Genomic DNA, 27,414 nt, shown 5'->3' on the forward strand with positions numbered 1-27,414 from the left:
ACACACACATACATACGTATGTCACGAGAAAGTTCGTTGTAGTTAACTCAGGGGTCGAAAAATGGATATTTCTGGTGTCTGTTCGTTCCTAGGCATATATCCACGTGAGGTCGAGTCTAAAAAAAACTCAACATTCATTCGGGGTGAGAAAAATGGAATTAAGGCTGATTTTTTGAGTGAAAATTTTTTTGCGAATACAATACTTCCTTTTTTGTAAAAAGTAAAAAGGGGATTTCAACTATTCTTAAATTTCTCGGAAATGGGCCCCATGGCCCCCTGCCTGGATCCGCCTATGAAGACGAATCTGTATTTTGAAGTAATGCATAATTTTATGTAGCGTTACAGTTATTTCTCCTTTGCATTACTTGACGTTTAAACATACACATATCAATATATTTAGGTTGCTAACAAACAAGCAAATCATACTGTCGGGCAATTAATTATTTTTTGAAAAAACTTGGAAGATGAATTTTGAATATGTTGTGGTTCTGGGTACTAAGGGTTTTTTTTCTTTTTCATTCATTAACAATTTGAAATATATGTAGGATAACAATGAAGTAAAATTTGTAAAAAAAAAACAGAATATTTTTAACACTTTTATTATAGAAAAGTTTTCCAAACAATCTCTTAATTTCATGATACATATATAAATAAATATAGTCCAAAATTATGAGTAAATATTGCACAACCAATTATGTATGAATTAACAGTCATATATTACTTTTTCAAAATAAGTCAAAAATATTTTTTAAAAATAAAATGACATAAAACTTCTAAACATGCCACATGAGATTTGTTTTTAAGACTATTAACATGGATACTTGAAGAAAAAATAATTTATAGCATCATCACAATGAAATAATCAAATTCAGTTGAATTTTTTAATGAAGTTGATGAGATTATTAGTTGAGCTATCATGAGATGATACAGGATCTTTACCCTTCAATTCTGGCTGAATAAGTTTTGCAAGTTGTTTACCAAGTTCAACACTAAAAAAAAAAAAAAAAAATTAATTAAAGTTTTAAAAAAATGTTAAATCACACAAGATTTTACTACATTAACAGAAAGCTAAATTGAAAATTATATGCTTGTACAACCAATAAAAAGTAATACTTTTGTTACACAAAACAGCTAAACATTTGAAGTCTAATCTTCACAAAAAAAAAAAAAAAAAAAACTATCATTGACAAAATAACTTAAAAGTTTTCATGCAGAAAAATGTTGCCTATTAATTACATTTTTACCGTTTTTTAAACTATCCAAGTTTCATCAGTTGAATTTTGCCCTTAAATGATTTTATATAAAATGACAAAATAACTAGCTAAAAAATGCATTTGTAGAATAAAAATATTCAATATAATACTCTGATCAATTTTAAAACTAATACACACTGATCAATTTCAAAATTAATCCCATAGACTTTTTTCAAGCTCAATGCTAAAAAACAATAGTGAGGACAATATAGTAGAAAAAATACTGGGAGACAGATCGAAAAGGTATAACTTCTTTTACTTCTCTTCAATTTAGTGATTCATCATTTGGTAATCAATGATGTCATAAATGATTTATTTTACTGAGCTGTTTATGTTTAAAGTATTAAGAGTTTTTATTTAAAAACAAAGATTGATTTAGCTATCATCAGTTTATAACAAAAATTTTCTTTAGTACTTAACTCTCATTATTATTTACTTTTTTAGTCATACGAAACAAAGACATTTATGATTTTACACATGAATTATTGTTTATATTTTTTGTTTCAGATAAGAAATTTTTACACAAATAACTATTTTATAGAAACATGTTATGATTAAAATTTTTTGTATAGATTTTTGTTGTCTTAGCTTGTTTCAGAACTATGTAAAGTGGTTTTATTTTTTAAATCAACGAATAACTTCATTGAACAGTAAATAGACAGCTGGCGAATTCTGAACAGAGAAAGTAAAATTGAAATAAAAAAATTCGAGAATTACCCGTAGAACTGCTAATGGCCCAATGAGCATTAGAACAGACATTACAATAGCTGCAGAGTGCAAAAAAATTTTTTTTCTAGTGTTTCATGAATTTGATTGAAGGTTTTATTTTAAATGATTTCAAAATAATTAAACTTATTCTAATATAAAATGTATGTTTTCACCACAGCAAAAGCCATGTAGCCACATTTCAAACATTTTGAATAGAATTTAACAAGAGGAAATAATACTTGGCATGATATTCTTGCAAGTGGAATATGCTACCTTAGTCAAGTTCCTTTCTGATATCTTATGGAAAGACAGTTTAGATTTTTGTCACATACTGAAATAGTTTAATATTTGGAGCAAAAATTTATCTTTGTTCAATGTTGAATATTAATTCTTTTTACTATGTACCAAATAACACCTAAATTTCCATTATAATCATCCTAGAATCGATTTTGACTACAGTCAAACTCGTTTATAATGAGTCCTGATTCAATGCTAACTCTGATTCAATGAGGAAATCTGATTTGGGTTGTAAAATGTTAAATCAATTCCATGGGAACATTACTTGCTTTTAACGAGCAAACCCTGCTTAAAACAAGCAAGATTTTTGTATTTCATAAAATTGCTGCTGATTTCCACCTCAGAAAATAATTCTACTTTTGGAAAAACTCCATAAACACTTTCAATTCATCCGGAAGTTATAAATAAGATCAAAAAAGAGACCATAAGATAGTTCAAAGCAAATAATCAACTTCTTTGATACTGTACATAAACATAAAAATGACTGATATTTTAAACAAGTGAATATCATAGTAATCCATGCTCGTTATAAGAAAGTTCGATAGTATTTATTTTTTGACTCAAATTTAGGTTGGTACAAACAAATACATATGGATAACTAAAACCTCCATTTTCCCTTACATTGATTGACATTTTTTTTTCTATGGCTTCAGTATGTGCCAAGCATATTTCATGAAAGGTTAACCATAGAAAGCTAAAATTTTGTAGGCAGGATCAGTTCAATGCCTAATTATGCACCTTTTTTTATTGGTTTCAACCAGGCAATCAAATACTTTTAAAAAAAGGCACTTTATTCTTTCTTTGCATTAAATTCAACTGTTTTCACCTCAAGGTATTGCTCAATCTATTCTACAATTAAGGGAAAAGTTTATGCCATTCGGGGAGCGCTGGCAACACATAAAGGATGCTCGTAAAAACAATTTTGTAGCTGCAAAATTGCTGCTCTTTATCTCTTCTTTTTAACTAGAAAGAAAATATTTCGGCTGGCAGGAATTTATTAGATCGGACTGCTGTAGCCACTCAATTTCATTGAATAAATATGCACATTTTTTGAAGAATCTATCAAGTTATGAGGATTTTATAACTACACTAAATGACGATTATCCGCGGAATTGAATGGCACAAAAGCCACGGATAATAAAAATTGTAGATAAACTGCAAAAAGGCTGAAATGAGAAAAAATTGTCTATTCCTCAAAAACTAGGCTGTATTGATGCATAATACTTTCTAAAACAGTTTAAAAATATACAATAAAAATGTTATGTATTTTACCCAACAGAACTAAACATTGATAAAGAACAAGTGTATGTACAATGAAAAAGGTGCAATAAATAAAGGGAAAAAAAATTAAACCTGCAATTTTTCGACAAAAAAAGCCATCGCTGATACCGTTTTTGCTTCGAAAATACATATTCCTGATTGTAAAATGACTTGCGGATAATCCGCTCATGGATAATCGGAAGTTTACTTTATTCAATGAAAGAGGTATTCTTTCAGTTAGATGACATATCTTAAGAAAACATTTTTACCCCCATTGGTCAAATGAGTTGATGTCCCAAATAATGCCTTGAGTGAAGATCTTGTGCTCGTACATTGCTAAAAAAATAACAGATAAAACAAACCAGATTTAGTAACTTTCACGAAGCATTGTCAATAAAACTTGTGAGTTAAGTAATTAAGTTATGAATTTTAACTAAAAAAAAATATTGAAATTTATTTACCAATCAATGCGCCCAAATTAAATGGTGAAAGTTTATCAATAAGAATGGAATTAGTAGGCTTATTCCCAGGAAAAACCTAAAATCAGACATAAATTATGAAAAAAAATTCTGAAAAAAATTTAATATGTTTTACATAAATTAGAGGAGGAAAAAATGAGTAGATAATACACACTTTGTGAGGTAAAATTTTTTGTAATGTTTCACCGCTAAGACCAGCTTTCTTTAGTTCTTCCTCTGCTTCACTGCTAGTTTTTCCTCGCATCAAAGCTTCAGGCTGAGCCAAGAAATTAGCTAACAAAATCTGTAAGAAAATCAAAATTATTCAACTCACCTGATCTGCTATTGTCTTGCAACTTTTGAAGCTTTTTTATCTCTCTACTGGATATTAATATTTCGTTCCTAATTTTGTGACCAAGTGGGTAAGCCCCGCATGTATTAAAGCTAATTTAAAGGAAAAAACTCATTAAAAGCTGTTTTTCTGCCAGTGTAATGACAATGCAGGGGAGCAATGCATCCTCTTTTTAACTTGTTTAAAAAATTTCCTTTGCCCTTTAATGGTTAATAAATATTGTTAAAACCATTTTTTAAGTAAAAGTGACACTTGATGCTCTTTTTTTTAGAAGAACAAATTTTATACAAAATTAATTTTTCAAAAATAAAGTGAAATTTATTTTGTAGGAGAGAAATATACAAAAACTGTAATAATAATCAATTTTTAAAAAAATTACTTTCTGAGGGTGTGATGGAAGATTGGAAAGAAGAATGCTTGACATTTTGAGTTAAAAAAAAAAAAAAACAAGCATTCAAATACAATAATTCCAAAAATTCAACTTTCTTTTTCCTCCCCTTTTCTATAATGCTACATTCTTATTTACCACATAAAATTTAAAATATGCTTGACTAAATTTCCGCAGGGTATCTTGGATTTTCAAAGCATGAATTAAGCTTGTTGAGGCATCAAAAATATCGCTGGATGTAACTCGAATTCGCCCAGTTATTAAAACACATGCAAGAAGTTTAACTTGCTAAAACTGATACTTTATTTTATCGTGATTGAGATTTATTTATTTGTCATTAATAAAATCAGCAGTGCAGTTAGAAAAATGTATTTTATGAATTTTGAGCACGTAAATAAAATATATATATTTTATGAAGTATACGGATGTATAAAAAGATCAAATCAAAAACAAAATAAACCTGACAAAAAGATAAACCTGATGAAATATATTCCTACCTCATGATGTAATCCATTGTTAATAGGGTTTTGAGTTTTAGCAGGAGCAATGAAATCACATGGTATGAGTCTTGTTCCTGAAAAAAAAAGAAAGAAAAGGCATACCTTTTATTCTATTTGCAAAACGTTTTTTCATTTCTACATTCTTTGAAGGAATATTTATGAGTTGACATTAACAGTAACAATAATTCATAATGAAACAGTGTAGTGGATAAAAATGTCTGACAATTAAAAGAATTTTAGGAAGTCCGCTTTAGAAAGGATGTCACAATAAGAATTACATAAACACTTTAAGATTAATTAATCTCTAATTTAGCATGTTTTTTTTTTTTTTTTTTTTTTTTTTGCATGTGTGTGGTTGCAGCTTTCATCTGATAAAGACATTATAATAACAGCTTCGTCAGATTTATCAAATTATTGCATGTTAAATGTGCTAAACCAAGACTAAAACACAAAAATCTTCTAAACAAAATTAATGCAGAACATAAAAATTTACAGCTTCCTAATACTGGGACATGGTTAAGCATAGGTTGCACTTCATAAACGTTCTTTACCATCAAAAACCTGCTCTATCAAATATCAGACATTTCTATCAAACTAAGAATTAAAATTCGAGGCTTATCGTAAATTGTGGTTTCACAGTTGGAGTCAGTATTAATTTTTATGTCAAGAAAATTAAAAACTTCATAACTATAACTGGTCTTTTTTAATGTAAGGGGGTTATGATAAATTTTTTTGCTGAGTTCAGTACCAAATTAAAGTTAACTGTCTTCAAAATTTTTCTCCCTATCAGGGTAAAAAAGTTTTTATTGGTAATATTGTTTTGCAAGCAATTAGAATCAAAAGAATTTGTAACACAATCACAGCATTTAACCAAGAAATTAACCTACTTAAAAAAAAAAACTACTTGAAAACAATTTCTCAAATAATCTCGTAAAAAACATTTTCACTAGCATAGCCTTTGAAATCAAACACCTCAAAAACTTACAATGTTCAACTTTTTTGATCACAATTAGGTTCATATTCTAAGGAAATATGTTGTTTACTAGTTTTTCCCTGCGGCTTCGCTCACTTTGATGTAGTTTTTTTCAATTGATTCAAGTTAATGGTCATTACAGGCAGAGGTCAAATAGTAACTAAAAAAATTGTTTGTCTCTAGTTTCGTTGACATTTCAAATTGCCTGCCCCCTTAAATGTATCAAAAGATATGATTAAAACTGAAAATCAGAGGGAAGGGTGGTAAATGAAATGTCAGCGAAACTTGGAAGACACTCAAAAAATCACACAAAATAAATCTTGAAAACGTTCAGGAGTTGTAAAGAATTTATTTTGGGTAATTCTCAAAAAATCCAGTCCGAGTGAGGTCAACTATTCTTAAATAAAGCGAAACAGTTCCCTTATAATCCCGATCTCCATCAAATACAGAACATCCAGCGCTACACCGGAGATCTAAATTATTGTATAATGTATATGTTTATACAAATTAGCATAAAATGCTGTAACCGCCGCTACGCGGCCCAACTTTATAACTGATGGCTAATTCAGTGTGTTAAGTTCTGTTTTTTGAGAGTGTAATGTGTTTGTTTGCAGTGCCAGAGTGTCGCTAATAAAGGTGTTTTTTTTGCACAAGGTGTTAAGTGCATTTTTTGGCTTAGAGCTATCGAAGTTGGCAATTTTGGCCAACAGTATAATTTCTTACCGTAGAAATCGTCCCAAAAAAGGGTCAACAATCACTACAAATCCTGACTCTAATAATGTCCCTTTCGAGTCAGAACATCAAACCTTTAAAATCCCCGCCAGAAGGAAATCAACTGTTTCTAAATAACGTAAACGGTCCTGATTACAATACAAAAAAGTTCAGAGTAAAAATACCATTAAAATCAGGGTAAGCACAACAGTTTTTTTTTAAGTTCCCATTTAAATAAGGATAATAATAGTACAAAAAACTTCTCATTTCGTAAAGAGAAAAATTCCCAAAAGTCTATTAGAATGGTCTCGATCAGAGTTTTCAAATAACATTTCCCTCTGATTTTCTCAGTTATGATTATTTCCAAAAATCTTCATCAGTACAGGTCTCATAGGATAAAAAACAAATAAAAACCAAAAACGAAAAAAAAAGAAAAAAAAAGAAAGAACAATATTCTCCATTGTCACCATTAAAATAGGGACATTAATTCCCCAAAATCTTAATTAGCATCATTAACCCTTAAAAATACACACACAAAAAAGAAAAAAGAAAATGAAAAGTTTCATAAAAGTTTTAAATAATTTGCCAATGCATTAAAAGTAGTTGCCTGGTAAGACTAGAGATAAAAAAAAATGGATTTGGTGGATTAATTTTCATTTTAATATTAGTTTTAATGTTATTTAAGAGTGTTGTTTCACTAATTTGGCGGATAAATTTTAACTTCAATACCTCATAGTACTTAATGATCTTTTTACCAAAATTAATTTGGCGCAATTTTTACATTTTAATGTAACTTTTGTAATGCCTGTAGCGCCAAAATTTTTGAAAACTCGTCTCAAACACGTTATTATAATTCTTCCTATTAAATAAGTTTTTAAAATGTCATTTTATATTTCTTGCAATTAAAAGCAACGTTAAGATGTAAAATAATAAATCCTAATTCATTATTTATCGCCAAAGGACCACAGTACCATACATTCGGCAGAGACTTGCCAAGTTTATAAAACTGCTTAAAATGTTTGGTTAATCTATATTCATAAGATATGATTTTTAATTCTGAACAGAAGATGCTATGAAGAAAATGTTTTGCATGTATTTGGCCATTTCTTGTCAAAAATAAATCTTTCTTCAACGGTAACTGGGGGTAGGGGGTAGACTATTTCATGACTTTATTTAGTTACCAGATAATTGTACATAGCAAAAATATCCGGTGTTGCCTGGGTCTGTAATAATTATGAGAAACCATCGCTATTTTTATTCGTTCTTTGCTGTAACTGAAATAACTCAAAACACACCACTTTGACGTGATTAAAAAAAGAGCTTCTTCCTTACCCATAAAAGTAAAATGGCAATAAGTATGAAGAACAAAATAGTATTCTTTTAGAAACGAAAAAACGATATTGAAGCATATACAAATATGAGGAATTTCCAAAATATAAAATTAAACTTCACTTGTTTAAAAAGATTTATCTTTTTTTCTTCCTTTTTCAACAGTCTAAAACCTTTTCTATATTGCTATTGAAGTACAAACTTTTAAAAAGTGTAGCTGCCCGTAATCCCTTACTGCGATTTAAAATGTTATTAAATTTGCGTTAATCGTTTTGGGATACTTTAAATGAGACTCCTCCTCCCTACTTTGTAAAACTGTGTTACTAATTTTCATCAAAGAAATAGAGTCGCCAAATACAGAGATACTTCTGGTGATTATAAAATGATGCTACCCGAAATGTTTCCAACAAACAGTAAAATTTTGGCAATTGTTTGGAATTGTGTGCAAATACAAATTAATGAAAGTTTTTGTGCTGGTTATGGATTCGCTTAATTTAGTTGGCGAATTATTTTACTTGTTAACAAATTTAAAGAAAGAAATATTAAAGGAATGGTGATATTTGGTTAATGGTGAAAACCGAGAAACAGTATTGCGTAGTCTTTAGCTTCAAAAAGAGCGACAGTTGAAAAAAATGCCAAATGCCTTAGCTATTGAAATGATTCCACAAAAAAAGCTTGGCTAGATTCCTGCTGATCAATTAAACTCAGTCAGCACAAATGAATAAAAAACAGATTAATTCTCTCAAAGGTGCATTAAATGGAAAATAATCAGCCAAATCCATGTATTATTTGCCAATCTTGGGCAAAAATCTTACTTCAAGATTTGACTTGAGAAAAGCCTTGAACAGTCACGAAAAGCAAAGATAGTCAACAATACAACAATAGTCGTTATCAACAGGGAGTTGAGATGATACACTAAATATTGTATTGAGTTAAGGAAAGCCTTCGAACATGGAACTAAAAAGCTCATAACTCGTTTTTTATTCTACTTAGAAATTTCGAACAGGTGCCATCTTCAGCAGAAAAATCAGAGCTTTCGATGGACATATAATGTTAATATGTGCAAGTATTTTTTCATCCCCATATTAGAGAATTTATACGAAAATTGTGTTTTATTGCCCCCCTAAGGGGGTTTTGTCCCCCATAACGGGACGAAAACTACCCTATGTGTTATTCTGATGCATAAGCTATATTATTGTAAAGTTTCATAAAAATCCATTCAGTAGTTTTTGCGTGAAAGAGTAACAAACATCCATACATCCATACAGACAAACTTTTGCATATATAATAGTAGTAAGATTAGAAAGAAAAAAATTAATGATTACAGACAAAAAGTACGTCAATGCCCACCAGCAACAAGCTTCGATGGAGACCGCTCCATTGACAACAGCTTTTAACTCCACTAATTCTGGGGATGGGGGGGTGGGGGGGGGGGAATAACTTCAAAAAATTACAAGGTGTACTTCAAAAGATGAATAAAATATCCTCCAATCTTAAAGAAATTGATTATTTCTTTCCTGCTCAATAAAATTCAAGAAAAACACTAAAATTTTAGGCTCTGAAACTGGTTTCTCCCCTAAAGGACTTCAATACCCAAAATTTAAAGGATAGCACCTGAGCACTCCACATCATTAAAGAATGTGTAAAATTTACTACTTCGGACTTCAATTTTGAAAACTTAACGAAGGAGCAACCCCAACGTCAGCCCACCTCCAAAATTATAAGGAAAGTCTAAAATTTTGTTTAAGGACTTCAATTTCAAAAACTTTAACGCAGAGTTCCTGAACCCCATTCCTTCCTCTTATGTTGGCAAAGATGGTATATAATTTTGCCATTTAAGACTTCAGTTACAAAAAACTTCTCCCAAAGAATTTGAGACACACCCCTTCCTCCAGAGAAAATGGTCTACACAAATAAGATAATTAGAATTTTAGATTTCGAAAAACTTCTGTGGAAGAAACAATGATCGCATTATCTCCACAATATTAAAAATGGAATGAAATTTTGGTTTCAGAGCTTCAAATTTGAAACTTTTTGGAAGGAGCGTTCCTCACTGCAGCCATCTTCCCACATAATTTATAAAGGTCTAAAATTTTGTTTCTAGGTCTTCAGTTTTAAGTTATCAAAGATAGAATCCTAAAAGCAAAATTTTAGGCTATTTCAAAAAATTTCCAGGGATTCTTACAAGCAATAATGCAATGTTTATTAGTATCAGTAAGCAATGATCAGTTTTCTTCTATATAATATATTTTTTAAAAAAGGGAAGTGTTTTTATGAATGAAATACTTTTTATTACTTTGTACTAGAAAGTAAAATGTATATGAACTTTATTTCTGCTTTCATTGAAGTTCTACTTAAAAGGTTAACAGAAGAGCAAGCTAATGTAGTCCATTTGTCTCCTGTAAAGTTTTTAAAATTAAATTAGTTTTCAGACCAAACAACTTTAATGAGCTCTGGTTAATGAAAAGGTCATATAATTTCATAGTTATACAATCATACATTATTCTTATTTAGAATACAATGGAAATCACTTATAGCACACCTTGATGAATAAGTTGATAAAAAGCATGCTGTCCATTTGTTCCAGGTTCACCCCATACTATTGGTCCAGTTGTATAACTGACAACTTGGCCACTCCTCGTTACATATTTTCCATTAGATTCCATGTCTCCTTGTTGAAAGTAAGCAGCAAATCTATGCATGTACTAGAAAAAGCAAAAGGGACATTACAAAACTTAAGTTACAATAGTGCATTATTGAAATATGAAAAACTACTCCAATTCTATTTTTATATCAGTCACTGCAAATGCACTCGTGATGGCTTGAAACCAGGGCCGTATCCAGAGGAGGGGCCTGACGGGCCCGGGCCCCCCCCCGAAACCCGAAATGTTTTGTACCGTAAAACAGAAGAAGGTTTTTTTTTTTTGAATTCCTAATGTCAGAAAAGGAGAATAACAAAGTTTTTTTTAATTCTTAATTTTGCTACTATTCAAGATTTACAATATTTTGAAGAAATACAGAAAAAGCAATTCTATTTCTCATTAGCCACAAGGCACACTTGAAATTTAGACCTTTAATTAGGACTTCCTGCTTTCTTTCCCGATTCAATTCATGACAGTCCAGGGTCAAGGCAGGCCCCTTGTCAGTTTGGTAGACTTTTCAAGTCTACCGAACTGACTTCTGTGCACTTCCTCCTCCAGGGGTGTGCACAGAAATTTTGGGGCTGTCACAAAGGCTTTTTTTTGGGCCTTCCCATATTGTTTACCTATATTTTCAACCCTAGATTTAAAGATATTGGGCCCCATTTAAGCTCGGGACCAGACCAACAGGTGTCCCTTCTCCCCTCTGTACACGACCCTGCCCTCCTCCCCCTAAAACTCTTATAAAACTTACACTGTACTGATTTCGAGCCGGGGACTCCCCAAAGGCTGAGCACCTAGTTTCCGATTAGGCGAGTATCTTGTTACCAAGATGTTTCACTATCATGGAAGTTCTTTTGTTATTGCTTGTTTTATTTTTTTTCTTACTTCTACTGCATACTGTCAATACCTTAAGTATGAGAAAAAAAATAACACTTACTCTACTCTTTTTCATTTTCTGCACTACTTGTGATTGAAAAAAAAGTTCGTTTCTAGAAATATTTCATTGCATTTATTAACTTAAAATGGGTGTATCTTACAAAGTTATAAGAGCTTCAAATAATTTCAACTGTTCGAGAGTATTTGAAAATTATTTAAGTTTTTGAAATTCCTTGAAAAGTTCTTCAATTTTGTATCATATCAAGAAAATAAAGTATGAATTGTCCAAATGACCAGAATATTACTCTTCCGTTCTTATTTTCTGCATGTCTACACTATTTCTTTTAAACTATCTTGTACAATTTTCATACTGTAGGGCATTTAATGAAAAAAAGTGGGGGTAGGGGGAGTGATCAAAAACTAACTCCACTAAAAGCCGATATGAGCAGATGACGGGGTAATTCTTTTTTCTCCTCTCTCGTTTTTCCTCTCTGTCCATTAATTTCCATGATTTGTCGAGCAAGCAATTTTTATTTTGTTTGATCTTGATTGGCAAAAGAATGTATAACTTTTTAAAAACTTTGTTTGCCTATTTTTTTCATATTTTCGTTGTTTCAATTACCTAATATCAGGCCTCAAAATACAGATTTTTTTTTTCAAAAATTTCTCGGGGGGAGAAACCCCCGGATTTCCTGAAATTATGGATGTTCTATATCCGACTTAAAGGGACACTCTCCTGTTATCTTTACCACTACAAGGTGAATAAGAAAAATAAGAAATTAAAATAAAATAACAAAATTCAAACAATGGAATCATTAAAAATCGAGACAAAAAGGGTTCTATGTTAACATTTTTATGCGTTTGGTGTGTCTATATATACTATATGTGTGTGTGTTAGGGCAATGTGCTAATCCGGGCCCCTCCCGAAAAAAATTTCTGGATACTGCCTTGCTTGAAACCGATCTCAATTGTAGTCTGCTGTCGACAGGTACAATACAGTGACTGTAAATTAAATTTTTTTTTTTTTTGCATTTTTGTCAAAGTTCGTATGTTAGCCTCATCGTCGATTTCCTGTCTGCTTTCTGAAGAAAAGAAAGTGCAAAAAGGAAGTCTAATTCCAACATTACCAGATAGTTACCGTATTTTCCTCCGTATTAACCCGCGGATTATCTGCTAAAAAAGGCAAAGTTTATGAGGTGCGGATTATACACAGCTGCGGATTATCTGTGATTTTTTTTTCACTTAACACCAACGCATTGAACCTCAATATTTTTACAGTAGGATTCACTGATCGCGACCATACGTCGACTGAATGTTGTTTATTTTACGAAGCATGCATGTTCTTCCTTGCTGCCTGCCTGTATGTTGGTTATTTTACGTTGCTTGAATGTTCCTTTTCGCGATTCAGGTCAGAAGTACTATTCTTCATGTAAAATAAGCAAGATTACAGTGAAATAGGTAGCCATTTGCACAAGATTAGACCCCTTGCTCCTTTGTTTTGACTCTTTGTTTTTCAAGTAATTAGCGTACTATAATCAAGATTTCAAGAAGAAATCATTATATTTTAGATTATATTTCAGATTAATTTTGATTATGCCTTCAAAGTAATTACTTTTTCATGTTTTTAGTTTAGTTGCTCAAATGGTATGTTAAATTCAAACTTTATCTTTTTACATCGTATTATCCGCGGATTATACGAAGCTTTTTTATCTTCAGGACGATTTTAGGACCTGCGGATTATAGGCCACCCGCGGATAATATGCAGGAAAATACGGTAGTATAGAATACAAAACTTGTTCCTTCAAATACCTCAAGATTCTATTTCTGTAGATACTGCCCTTTACCTGCCCGCAGCAGTACTGCCATGCTAAGCACAAAAGTCGTATCTGCACTTTTTGTCAAAATTGAGTTATTGTCATCAGGTGGTTCTTTGCCACATATTTTACATAAGTACAATGTTTTATGGCCATTTGTAGATGGGAAATATTTTTTAAAAAATTCTGAAAAAGTTTCATCTGAATCAAATACATGGTGGCACGCAACGTTAAAGGGTAATTTCTCATTTTGAACTCTGCTGCAGATACCATTTTTGCGCTTAGCACGGCAGAGTACTATTCTTCCTCGGTTAAGTTCAGAAACTTTTTCAAAAGGTGCTTGATGTCTTCCCCATAGGTGAACTGCTTATGCAAAAAAAAAAAAAAAAAACGCTGTCGGATTATCCGTGGGTCTTTTCACAATTTATTTTTTTTAACAGTCATAAAATGTTTTTTTTTAAACTTATGATTGTGTTATTGTTCATTTTTAGCTTTTACATATGTATATTTTTACATTCAATGTTAGTAGATGCAATGTTGCAATGTTTTTAGCTATAATTTAAATGTTGGTGCAAATGTTATTCATAATTTTTAGCTATTGTATGCAGTAGTATCTGTTTTTAACTATTTGTATTATCCACCTGCGGTTACCGTACCACCCTATCCCACAGATAAACAGGAGTTTACTGAACTTAAAATCTCCAATCTGTTCTCCCCTTATTTAACGCTTGGGGTGGCACTAAGGTCCCGTGATGTGCGTCTATGCTGCAATGCTAATGATTTGCATATTTCATCGCCACAAAGGCGTGATTTACCTTTCACATGGTTTGCATGCTTCCCTCAGGATGTTGCATTTTGAGGGCCAGTGGTGTGTATCTGTTTTGTAAGTTAAAAAAATTTTAGGTATAAATTAGAACAAAGGCTTGGAAAATTTAGTTTTGATCATTGCTCTAAGACTTTGGAAAAATGTATTCCAAAAATTTATTACATAGTTGCAAAAACCAGAATTTGAGGCATGTAACTGAAAATATTGGTTTTCACATTCATAAATTCAAAAATTTTACCAGTTAAAAAAGAAAAGTAAATCTGTTCCATAAACAAGCGTTTAAAACTTATAACTTTTCACATTCATATGAAATTATACTTATAGAGATTAAATGAATGTTCACAAAAATTTAACTTTATGCAAAGTGTATCAATTACAAATATACTTTTTATCTTTGAAAATCAATTATGTAAAGTAGATGCAAGCAACTTGAAATGCAACATCGATTTTTTTTCTCTTTTAATACACAAAGAAATTGAGCACAAAATGAACAGGAAGCTTTCCCTTTACATTATAAAGTAGATTTTGTTTTCTCCCAAGTCTCTTTTTATTTTGAAACTAACTACATTATTGAATGAGAATGTGATCAATCTCTTTTCTTTATTTGGAAGTGGAAAAGTTGATGATTGAAAATTCCATTAAAGGGAGGGGAGTAGCAGATCAGAATGACTGATCCTAATATCCAAGTACATCAATATTTCTATTGTTGAATTACTGACATCAGCGTTATTTCAGGTTACAGCAAGTTTTTGATGAATTGAAGGAATAGGTGAAATATAAAATCAAATCCTTAAGAAAGCTCCGATAGAATTTTTAACAGCCTTTTCAGGCTGTATGACTGACTTCCAAATAGCATTTTTATACAGGCTATGTAATCACACGATTTGTCATATAAAATTTCAAATGAGAATTTGAATATTATATTTAAAAACATTAAACTTACTTGATCATAAGGCAACAATGCATGACTCTCAGCACCATAAAAATTATGATACCACACACCAAGGAGAGCCAAAATAACAGGTACCTGTTAAAGAGAATTACAAATGCTTTTCTAATGCATATTCAATAAAAACAAAAGAATTCAATACATTTTCAGTATTTATTTTTGCATTTTAACAGCTTGGAATAAATCATTAGAAGAATGCTAAAAGTTTCAATCAAAACTTTCAAAATGCCACATTAGTTACGGTGCTTACATTTTTTTCCAAAGGGGTCGTGAGAAAATGCTGATCCATGAAGTGAGCTCCTGAAAGAAGTTCTTCAAAGTTTTCCATTCCTAAAGAGTTTAATAAAAATTTATTCAGTTGATTATCATAAAGTACTAAGCATAAAAATAGAAGTCAAATTTTACCTAAATAAAGAGCAATAGACAGACCAATTGCTGACCACAATGAATAACGACCTCCAACCCACTGGTAAGAAAAACAGTATTTCAAAGATCAACTTCAAACAACATCAGAATTTTACAAAATATTAAATTGCACTTACATCCCAAAAACCAAACATATTCTTTTCGTCAATACCAAATTCCTTTACTTTAGCCTAGATGAAATCACAAATAACTCTTACAATTTAACAATTTTGCTTTTTTCATTTACTACAATTATGACATCATTTATTAAACAAAATACATACCGCATTTGTAGAAAGTGCAACAAAGTGTTTGGCAACAGCAGAAGCCTAAAAGATAACAGTCTTATAACTATAAAGCTCATTCAGAGATGTTATTCAACTCAAAGGAATATTTTAGCATGGTATTATACTTATGAAATGCTACAATCAACAAAATTATTTAAATCAAGTAAACTAAGTCTCCAAAATATTTTCTAAATTGCAAACAAATTTTGAACATTTAATGGCTCTCCTAAAAGCAAAAAAAAAAAAAAAAAAAAAACAATACTTACTACTTATAACTTCTAATTTATAAATTTAAACATTCAACTGTGACTAAACTATAACAACAGAATATTACCCTGCAACAAATGTATTTCCTCTTATGTTTTTTCTAGATTTCTCTCACCTGAATTCAATATTCAAAGGAAATCACAGTTTAAAATGACATTGTTTGTAATTGGAACTTATTTGTACACAAAAAGCCTGTTAAGTGTTACTTTCAAATTTTGAGGAAATAGAGCCATTTTATCTGAGACATAACTACAGACTTCTCGTCACCAAATTTCAAGTGTTAGTTAAACTGAATTGGTAGTTGATGCATAAAAAAATTACATGTATTCTCCACAAAATTATTTTTTTGCCACAAGATATACTGTACTAATACCAGTTAAACGCTTAATAGTCTTTGTTGTAAAATATGCACTCTATTAAAGCTTATTTTGCAATACAGTATCAGGGGTCTGTCCAGGATTTTTCACAGGGTCTGTTTTTTGTGAAAAATCAAATAATTTTGCAAAAAAAAGTTAAAACAAAATTTTAGAATTTAGAGATGGCACAAACTGCATCATTTCAACCTAAAGTTGAGTGTTTCCCTCTTCTATGTTGAGAATATCATTCTGGGGTGTTTTTCTAGCATTTGGTGGGGTACTGTACGGTATATAAAATAATTGTAACAAAAAAATAAAATTCAGACAAGGATTCAGTATTTAACTTTTTGCCCCCAAGACACTCTTAAAAAACACAGAATTTTGTTTAAAAATTCAATGATTTTCACAAAAATAAAAAGGGATTTTATTTGTTTACCTCTTAAAGTGTACTAAACATCTGAAAATTCGAAAAATCGGGTTCCCATAACTGATGCAAAGAGATCGCAATTCTCAAAGTGAAGGCATCAAAAGTATAAAAATGGCTTGTAAAAGAAAATTTTTTGATAAAATTAATTTTAAATTGTGTTTCAGAGTCCTATGATAAACATATCATTAACCCATAAAGTGGAATGCCCCTCTCCCACTAAACTAGTCAAAAATGTCTGACACACTTTAAAGAATTTGCTCTATTTGGACACATCGCATCCACACGCACGTGCTCCGAAAATGCCAGCTACCTTGTTGTCAACCCCCCCCTTCTTTCACATCAAGGTGGAACCCAAATTGACAGCTCAATGCACTGGTCTCGCCCTGTTCCTTGGAGATTTGAATCCTTTTAGCTATTCAAATACACGTTATCTGGATTTTTCAGTTTTGTTGCGGTTTGCTGAACAAGGAATGTTCTCAATTTCGAGCTGACTGCTTCATTTTGTAGCAGTAGGAACTAAATTCTTCTTCGCACTTCAGTAATATTATTTCGCAATACGGCCTTCAACTTTTGCTGCAGAAATTACATATTAAAATTCCTTTTCAAAAAGTCATAGTTTATGTTTGGGCGCAAGCAAAATTTAATTTTGTTCAGTACTACGCTACAAATGTTTATTCCTATTCAATTGTTTGCTTAGCAATTGTTTAGTTCAGTCTTACTAAAAATCAATATCATATGAGTATAGGTGAAAGAGGTACCTATGAGGAATTTTTTCCTCGTTCCTTTTTTTTTTTCAAAGAACGTTATGAATTTCTCAGGGCAAAAGTGTTTTAATGATAGAAGTATTTTCTTTGAGTTCTGAACTTTATGAGATTTTGAAAAAAAATCTATTCACTTTATGGTGTTTGAAAAAAAAAAAAAAGAAAAGGCTTCAATTGTTCAAAGGTGCTCCGATTGTGGCCGAATATCGTCAAGCCTGGGGCACATACGAACAAGATTTCAAAAAAAGAGGACAATCATCATATTTCAAAGAATTACATTCAAGAGTTTGTGACCTATACCAGGGCTGTGGAGTCTGAGTCGGGCTTATTTTGGGGTAAAGGATTCGGAGTCATTCGAAACAGGCCTACTCTGACTATGGGCTTCTTTTTTTCAATAATATTTACCGACTTTCCTTGCATTTTTTAAATAACTTACCACCAATTAGTTCGATTACAAGTATATAGGCCTACTAATAACAAAATAACCGACTTTGGCAACCAGCAGATTTGATTGTTTATCATACTTTCTGTAATAGCTATTTACGCCGTCCCCTAGTTCCTTTGTACTCTCTTTAACTAATAGCAACTGTCATCAAACAGATTTTTTGCCTAAAGTAATCCCTTTCAAATAAAAATAATAACTAGTAAAAGGAATGTATTCCTTGAGCAAGCCGGCGCCCGTAGCTTGAGAGGAAACTTGAGGGTGTTCGGTAAATTCAAATAAGTGTTGGCACGGCGAATCCGAAAGATCTGATAACAGACTTGCCAACCTTATGAAAAGAAAAAACGGGAGATCCAGTCAAAGCTTTAAGGGAGAAAAAGGGAGATTTTAAACGATGCTATAATAAGTAAAAAACACTGTTATAACAAGTATTTATTCAATTTTTTCATGAAAGAGAATTCACTCGTATAATCGCTCTTTTTGTTTGTAGATATTTCTTTTTTTTCAGACATCGCTAAAGATAAATGTTAAACTACAACGCACGTTGTAAATCAAGATGAAAACACGCGGCACAGTTAGGATGCGTCTGAAAACTGAATGATACCGCGAAAACGGCAACGGCGCATGCGTGAGATAGAAGTGGAAGTGCGAACGTAGAGTTAAACCAAAATACCATCTCCGGAAGCATTTCGGTCGACACTCCGAACGCACCCATCGGATGTTTGCCGCTCACCTTGCGTTCGACGAACCTCACCGGTCGATCGGTAAGTAACCCGTTACTAACCGCAGCGTTCTATGATCAACCGGTTACCGCATCCGTTACCATTCTAAGCAGTTGATTGGTTGATTGGAGCACGTGATCATTAGCTGTCACGTGATTAACTAACCGGTCGTGCTCGTCGAACGTGAGCTCACTGAGCAGTGCGGGTTTGCTCTGCTAGCCACGCCATCTATTAGGGCTATGAATAACTATTTTAAGCAAGAAAATTAAGTTTAATTTTAAAAAAAAGAAAAAACCAGAAAAAAATTAAAAAACGGGAGAAATGGATACTCAAACGTACAACCGGGAGAATGGAGTAAAAAACGGGAGAGTTGGCAGGTCTGCGATAAAATATATAATCCTTTCCCTTGAGGGAAGGGAGGGAATTGAAAATAAATAAAAAAAAAGCCGGTGTCTAAGTTGGACGCTTCAAAATCCAGGAGTCGGAGTCTAACATTTTCCTTCCGACTCCACAGCTCTGACCTGTACTTTGTCAGTTTAAATTGTACTGTAATGTGTCAAATACAAAATATTTTTTTATGAATTACATAATGCTCTGTCAAATTTGAAAGTTTCGTAGTTTGTTCCATTTGCTGGATACAAAAGAAAAAGAACCTAATATAAGACTGCACAGCCCAAGAAATATTTTATTGTGTTAAGATTATTTTTATTATACATTGCTATTAGGTTTCACACAGGTTATTAATGTTTTTAAATGACTTTAAATTGGATTCTTTAGTTGATGTTTCGTGTTTAATTAAAATGTTTCGTGCCTTTTTATTTCCCGTAGTCAGGACTAGATTAGCCTTGAAAATTAGGGAAAACTCATTTCAAGGCCCTCACTTTTAGTTTTTGGAAATTTTTCGAAAATTCTATGCACATTGATGCAAAACTTATTTGTGCTACTAGTAATATTTACAAAAGTGATCCAGTAGAATTCAATAAAGTTTATTCCACCTTCCCAGCGAATTGAAATTTCGTGCATTACACATGTTGTACTGCAATGCTCGACGAATAACGTAGTAAAACGTTTAAATCAAATTTAACACTTCACAAAAAAAAATTAAATGACATAAATGAGCATTATAACAGAGTTGAACCAAATCCCATGCCAGAAAACATAACTTGCCACCACATTTTATTAAATGTATCCTCACCTTTTATTATTTATTTCTTCCAAACATTTTTATTTAGCACGCGGCAACATTAGCAATCTCTTTAAAAATGCTTTTAAAAGCAGAAACTGTAATTGTTAATCACAGTTTTTTAGTCATTTTCTGGCTCCCTAAAAATTCTGAGGAGAAGCTCAATTTTCTGACTTTTATGGGGTAATCTGGCCTCCCTGTGGCCAGTTCTATAGCACAAAATTCTTGACTAATTATGTAGTAACAAGAAATAAAGAAATACTTAACTATACTTTCTGAATCGACTGTACAAAAAAATAAATTATAATATTTTTTTCTCGAAAATTAATAATAACCTAACATTCATGTTTTAAAAAAGATACCGGAACAGCTCGCATGAGCGGCGGTTGTTATGTGTTTACAAGTTCTCCATCTTCTACTTTAGGACTAACTTGCAATAGTAAAGAATTTTTAATTTAATAAAAAAGAAATTAAACATATAGTCATACATTTACGTAAATGTTCATCAGTGGCAGTATCGTGGCGAACGCAATGGGGTCCACGATGGTGTCCGGCGGCCACCCCCATTATTTTTAGACCATCTCAATGATCTAAGCCCCTATCCCCTCGATTCGTTTTTCTTGTCTGTAAATCTATTTATAGCAGTCATCTCACTGCGTGCACTGTTAAAACCACGTAACAACGAAGTCAAAAATGCTTTCATTTCTTGTATTTCCTAATTTACATGACTATATAACGTGAATATTCATCGTACAGCGTAAATTTATTTAGATTTGTAGTTGCAAAATATGAGGCAGCAAGAAGCTGTAAGAAGGGATGTAAGTTGACTTTTAAAGTTTCGAGTAAAACACCTTTAAATTTTAGATTCTAGATAGACTTTTAATTGATTTTTTTTCTAAACTATGCTGTTTAGCAGCACTAGCCAGAACTTCGAGTTCCATCTCTTGCCCCAAAACAGAAAAGAGGTTCTCCTACCATTTCTACTGATTATCGCCAAAATTTAAAATTTTGGATCTTACATATGTTTGTTTCTCACTATTTCATAACATTTTAAAACTGTATTGAAAAAATAATTGATTGAAATCCTAAAATAGAAAACAAGTAACATTATTGTCTTTTGTTAAAAGCATACTTTAAGATGAAAGACTACTTTTCTTCAAGATTGAAGAGAAAGAAGATTCTGTCTTCATCAAATGATAGTTTTTCTTTTTGTTTTTAAATTTTGAAAAAAGTAAATGCGCAAATCATTGTGGTTTTTGGTAATTCCATTAAGTGTTCATTAAAAATCCCAAAGAAACTATGAAATTTTGCATATTTTTCAAATTTTCAGGAACGTTACCGGCTTTGATATCAGATTTCAATTTTCTTTTCCGCTTCAATTCTTCATCAATAACTGGAACTCTCTGGTCTTATAGTATTTTAAAAATAAATATGAAGGTTTTTTTTTAATTATGAAGAAATGGTGAAATTCTTCCATTTTGGAATTTTCTGTTTAGTTGTGGATTGGATAATAATATTCAATTTCATTATCTTTTTACAAAAATTAAGTGTTCACCAATTGCAACGTTTCAGGGTTTATAACACTTAAAAAATAAAAAAAATTCAAAAATTTGAAAAAAAATTCCAAAACACCGGCAAAACTCTCCACGTTTTCGAATTTTTAAGGCTCGTTCGGCTGTCAAAAGCATGCAATTTCAAAATAATTTATTTTTTAAGTCGTTGCGTTCCTCAATCGCAACTTTTCCGTGCTACATTCACTCGAAAATAATTGTTTTGATTTTTTCGCACCACTCTTTGCTCTTTCTGTTTTACTGAAGAATATCATTTAAAATTAATACACTCCAATAACATTAATTATATTCTACCAAGTCATTAGCTTAACTTTATTCCGTTCTGTTTTTCATTTGTTACACCTATTTGTTCAGCATCGCAATTCCTATAGTAACATAAGGTTCAAAAATATATGTCTAAGAATGTGATGTTTAAGTACTTATTTAAAAATTGGTTTTCAAGTGAAAACAATGACTCTTTCTTTATGAAAAACAAAGTTCTACAAGTATTATAGTTCCAGTAATGTAAGGATGAGTTTTGCTAACTCTCCAAAGCATATCTTAGTCTGCTGTTTGACTTTATTGAATGCACATGTTCTTATCAGTCAGCTGAATCACTGTTCTCTATGAAAAGAACTTGAAAATAAGATTTCCGACTTTTGATACTCAAGGGATCTGCATTCATGTGGATGGAAAATACCGAGGACTTCCCCTTTCTCGTTTCGTCTTGCAAACGAAACAATGGAGTACTCTAGCTCGTTTACAATGGGGTGCAAGTGTCAGGTATACCCCGCAAGGTGTCCTTGGGGCAGGAAATGGCGCGAAGCTGAGACCGGACTATCAACCAAGCTTTTAACATTTCAATATCAAGCCACCATTTTGATACCACCATTTTCACACCACTAAAACCTCTCACTGTGGCACCATAGGGTACCACAGCAACCCACTTTGAGAATCCTTGCTCTATTTTTTTTAATTGTTAAATGTTGAATATGAAAAACAATTAAGATCATGCAATTAAAGGTATCCATACTAGTAAAGCAAACATTTCCAATGAAAGGTTCACGTATTTTGGAGCAGGGCCGACTCAAGTGGTTTTGTCCCCCAGAACAAAAATGAAAAATGACTCCCCTCCTTACGATAAAAATATTGAAATTTTTATATTGTTACAAATTCTATAAATAGTAATTATTGTAGGAACGTAACCTGTAAATAGTTTCCCGTAATGAATATACAACCCCTTTTTCATATGGCTAAAATATACGACCCCTATTCCCTTTTTGTTCATTGATAAAATTTGATAACGGTCAACGCATTTCGAGAAGCGTGTGGAATATTTGAGAAAATTCTTTTCGGTGTATTTAAGCCGTTAGCGATGGATAAACAGTTTAGTTTCGATTCAGATTTCGAACGGAGAGCATTTTGCTCTGTTTATAGCGAGGCATTTCGCTGTGTTGTTTTCGTATTTGGAAGTAAATACGTGTGTAAATGTTGAGTTTACGGTGTTGTGTGATAATTGCTTAATTGCTGATGAATAATTTAGCAGTTGTTGAAGATCTTTCCTGTACATAGTGTAAATAAATTTCCTGTGTTTTTATCAAGAACTGTGTCTTCATTTCAAGAAAGTGGAAGTCGCACCGAATCCGTTACAATTGGCGCCCAACGTGGGGCTTCTTCTGGACTTTCTTGGAGTAAGTGTGACTTTGGACATTTTTTTTTTCATAAAGACTGTTTGAATTTATAGACTTTGTTTTATGGTGATTACTCGCGCAATGGATGACCAATTAAAACAACTTCTGGCAGCAATTAATGCTGTGAAAAGTGACTTGACCGAAAGTTTGGCGGCTAATCAAGAACAATTAAAAAATGATATGGCGACTAACCAAGAACAATTAAAAAATGAATTGGCGACTAACCAAGAACAATTGAAAAATGAATTGGCGACTAACCAAGAACAATTGAAAAATGAATTGGCGACTAACCAAGAACAGTTAAATAGTGATTTAACTGCTAAAATTACTACAAGTCAAGATGAAATAAAAAGGGACCTAACGTCGATGAAAACCATGATGGAGAATCAACTAACCGCAATGGGAGATAAAGTTGATGCTCTGGAAGAAAAATTTGATACTGTGGAAGAGCGTATCGCCAATGTGGAAAATAAGTTGGAAGAAGAAGACAAGAAATTTACTCTACTAAAAGAAGAGATCTTTAAAGACGTGGAAAGGAGATTGGCGACCGCGGAAAGCAGCTCTGTACAGTTTGGCGCTCCCACATCGGTTGCTCGACCGTCCATTAAACTTGCCACATTTGATGGGAAAAGTTCGTGGCAGGTGTACAAGACCCAATTCATGATAGTGGCGGAAGCGAACGGATGGGACTCTGCTACCAAGGCCTGCCATCTTGCAACATCCCTGAGAGGTGACGCAGCGGACATTCTCCAGACCCTTCCGGACAGCCAGCGCCTGGATTTCGCCGCCCTCACAGCTGCGTTGGAGCTTCGCTTCGGTGAGAAGTGCCAGAAAGATTTCAGCCGACTCCAGTTGAAGTCCCGTTTCCAGAAAACTGGGGAAACCGTGCAAGAGCTTGCGGCGGACATCGAGAGACTGTCTCATCTTGCTTTTTACGACTGCCCTGCGGATGTTCGAGACAACCTGGCACTCAACTACTACATCGACGGGGTTCGAGATCCGGAAATCCAGAAAGCTCTACGGATGGCGGATGTCAAAGACCTGAATTCTGCCGTTGTGTATGCGATGAGATACGAGGCCGCCCAAGAAGCAACCCGTGTGGATCGCCATCTAATCCGGACTCAGGAAGCTGATGAGTCTGATTCCAGGTCGTCCCACCTCGCTGAACTTGAGAGACAACTCGGTGACTTGACAAGACATCTGAGCAGCATAACAGCCCAAAAGAAACAAGAGCAGAAGTGCTGGAAATGTGGTAGTGAAGGACACCTGCGAAGGAGTTGTCCGGCTCGCCAAACTACGCGAGGGAAGGAAATCACCACCACTAAAGCTCTGCAGATTTCCTCTTCTAGTAGTGGCAGTGATGGACTTTTCATTTACGCACATGTAAATGGGAACCCCTGCAGACTGATTGTTGACACTGGAGCCAATGTGACAATCATTAGGACAGATGTGGCTCGTGAATTTGGATTGAAACTGCTGTGGACATCGCCACGCGTAAGTCTCCAGACTGTGACAGGTGACAAGATCGAGATTGACGGTAAAGTGGACTTGGAAATAGTGTTTGGGAATGCCACCTACCATCATACGGCATTCGTCGCTAACATCACGGACCCCTTCATTCTCGGATTGGACTTTTTGAAGAAATATGACTTCACTCTCGACTTCAAGACTAATGAGCTGCACTCGATGAGAGAAGACATAGCCGTTTTCCCTGCAGAAAGTGATGTAAAATCCGCTCATCAAATAATAGCTCAAACAGATTTATCGATTCCCTCAAGGTCAGAATCATTAATACCTGGCTCCCTTGAAGAAAGCAATAGTTTTCGATTTGGACTCATTGAATACCCTAACCTAAGCAATAACCTAAAAGGAGTGCTGGTAGCATCTACGCTTGTGGACCTTTCCAAGGATGTAATTCCTGTAAGAGTCGCCAACGTGAGTGAAAGGCCAAGGAATATTCGGAAAGGTGAAGTGTTAGCAACTTGTACTCCAGTAAACTGCATCATTAGAAGAATCAATTCCCCCGAGACTGTGTCTTCGGAGTCCTTGACATCGAAGTTAATTGGGAGTGCACCCTTATCGAAGGATCAAAGAACTGCTGCGGAACAATTGGTGGACGACTTCAAGCATCTGTTTTCATCTACATCGGAGGATGTTGGCCGTACGAATTTAACACAGCATAGGATTTACACTGGAGAACACCCCCCTATTAAACAGCATCCAAGACGACTACCGTTCGCTAAGAAGGAAGAGGTTGAAACCCTCCTGAAAGAGATGAAGGAGAATGATGTAATCGAACCCTCATCCAGTCCTTGGGCCTCTCCCATCGTCTTGGTCCGAAAGAAAGATGGCTCCACCAGATTTTGTGTCGATTACCGACGACTGAATGAAATCACCAAGAAAGACAGTTACCCTCTTCCACGGATAGACGACACCTTGGACACTCTTTCCGGACACAAGTGGTTTTCGACCCTGGACTTGAAGAGCGGCTACTGGCAGGTTGAGATACACCCTGATGACCGAGAGAAGACAGCGTTTACAACTGGACAAGGCTTATGGCAGTTCAAAGTGATGCCCTTCGGCCTCTGCAATGCACCAGCTACGTTCGAGCGTCTTATGGAGACAGTGTTAAGAGGACTCTCTTACGAATCCTGTCTGGTCTACTTAGACGATATCATCATCGTGGGACGCAGCTTCGAAGAATCTTAGGAAGGTGCTGCAAAAGCTTAAGGAAGCCAATCTGAAGTTAAGCCCGTCCAAATGTAATTTGTTCCGCCGGGAAGTGAACTACCTTGGTCACATCATCTCTTCTGAGGGTGTGCAAACCGATCCAGAGAAGGTATCTGCGGTCAGGAGTTGGAGTCGTCCCGAAAACATCCATCAGCTGCGAAGTTTCCTGGGGCTCTGCACGTACTACAGGAAGTTTGTGAAGGGTTTTTCCAACATTGCACGACCTTTGCATAAGCTGACGGAGAGCAAGCAAAAGTTTGAATGGTCCAAAGAATGCGAAGATGCATTTCTACGACTGAAGGAGGCTTTAACATCAACGCCTACCCTCGCCTATCCTCAGCCTGAAAAATCCTTCATCCTAGACACTGATGCGAGCAACGAGGGCATCGGAGCTGTTTTATCCCAAGAAATTGACGGAAATGAACATGTCATCGCTTACTGGAGCAAATGCTTATCAAAGTCGGAGCGAAATTACTGCGTCACCAGAAAGGAGTTACTGGCCATAGTGAAAGCTGTAGAACACTTCCATCATTACCTCTACGGCCGAAAATTTCTGCTTCGGACAGATCATGCCTCATTAACTTGGCTTTTGAACTTCAAAAATCCGGAAGGCCAGATAGCCAGATGGATACAGCGGCTCCAGGAATATGACATGGAGATCAAGCATCGAAAAGGGTTATCTCACGGTAATGCTGACGCTTTATCAAGGAGACCCTGTCCTGAGAACTGCCACTATTGTTCCCGAATCGAGAAGCAGTATGGAACGACTAGCCCTACCGCCTATCAGGTGACAGTGACTCCAACATCATCAGAACCTGATCCATGGAGTGATGACCAAGTTCGAAAAGATCAACTTGAAGACCCCGACATAAAACCAATTTTAGAGTTCATGGAAAGTGACAGTCGACGCCCTAGCTGGCAGGACGTTTCCATCTTCAGTCCTGCAACAAAAAGATACTGGGCTTTATGGAACTCACTCCATTTACGGAACGGCGTGCTACACCGGAAATGGGAATCTGACGACGGCAAGACATCTAGGTGGCAGTTACTACTTCCTCGATCCAGGATTTCAGATGTTCTGAAAGAAATACATAGTAGTGCGACTGGAGGACATTTTGGTGTCTTGAAAACTCTCAATAAAGTTCGGGAGCGCTTCTTCTGGAGCAAGGCGAAGGATGACGTGGAGAAGTGGTGCCATTCTTGTGACGCCTGTGCTGCTCGTAAAGGACCGAAGAAGAGAAGCAGAGGAAAGCTACA

General features: G+C 33.9%; 1 protein-coding gene across 1 annotated transcript in view; it reads right to left on the minus strand.

The window, feature by feature from the left end:
• Positions 1–590: 590 nt before the first annotated feature.
• Positions 591–27,414, minus strand: part of LOC129216073 (glucose-6-phosphate isomerase-like) — a 51,681-nt gene continuing 24,857 nt past the window's right edge. The window contains exons 7-17 of the mRNA XM_054850220.1: positions 16,026–16,070; positions 15,879–15,932; positions 15,742–15,802; positions 15,587–15,666; positions 15,331–15,414; positions 10,772–10,934; positions 5,214–5,290; positions 4,152–4,280; positions 3,980–4,055; positions 3,788–3,854; positions 591–989 (exon numbers count right to left, since the gene is read on the minus strand). Coding sequence (XP_054706195.1) covers positions 869–989; positions 3,788–3,854; positions 3,980–4,055; positions 4,152–4,280; positions 5,214–5,290; positions 10,772–10,934; positions 15,331–15,414; positions 15,587–15,666; positions 15,742–15,802; positions 15,879–15,932; positions 16,026–16,070 — 957 coding nt within the window. The 3' untranslated portion in view covers positions 591–868. The remainder of the gene's footprint in view (positions 990–3,787; positions 3,855–3,979; positions 4,056–4,151; positions 4,281–5,213; positions 5,291–10,771; positions 10,935–15,330; positions 15,415–15,586; positions 15,667–15,741; positions 15,803–15,878; positions 15,933–16,025; positions 16,071–27,414) is intronic.

This window comes from Uloborus diversus, chromosome 2, assembly GCF_026930045.1.
Source record: "Uloborus diversus isolate 005 chromosome 2, Udiv.v.3.1, whole genome shotgun sequence".
Lineage (NCBI taxonomy): Eukaryota > Metazoa > Arthropoda > Arachnida > Araneae > Uloboridae > Uloborus > Uloborus diversus.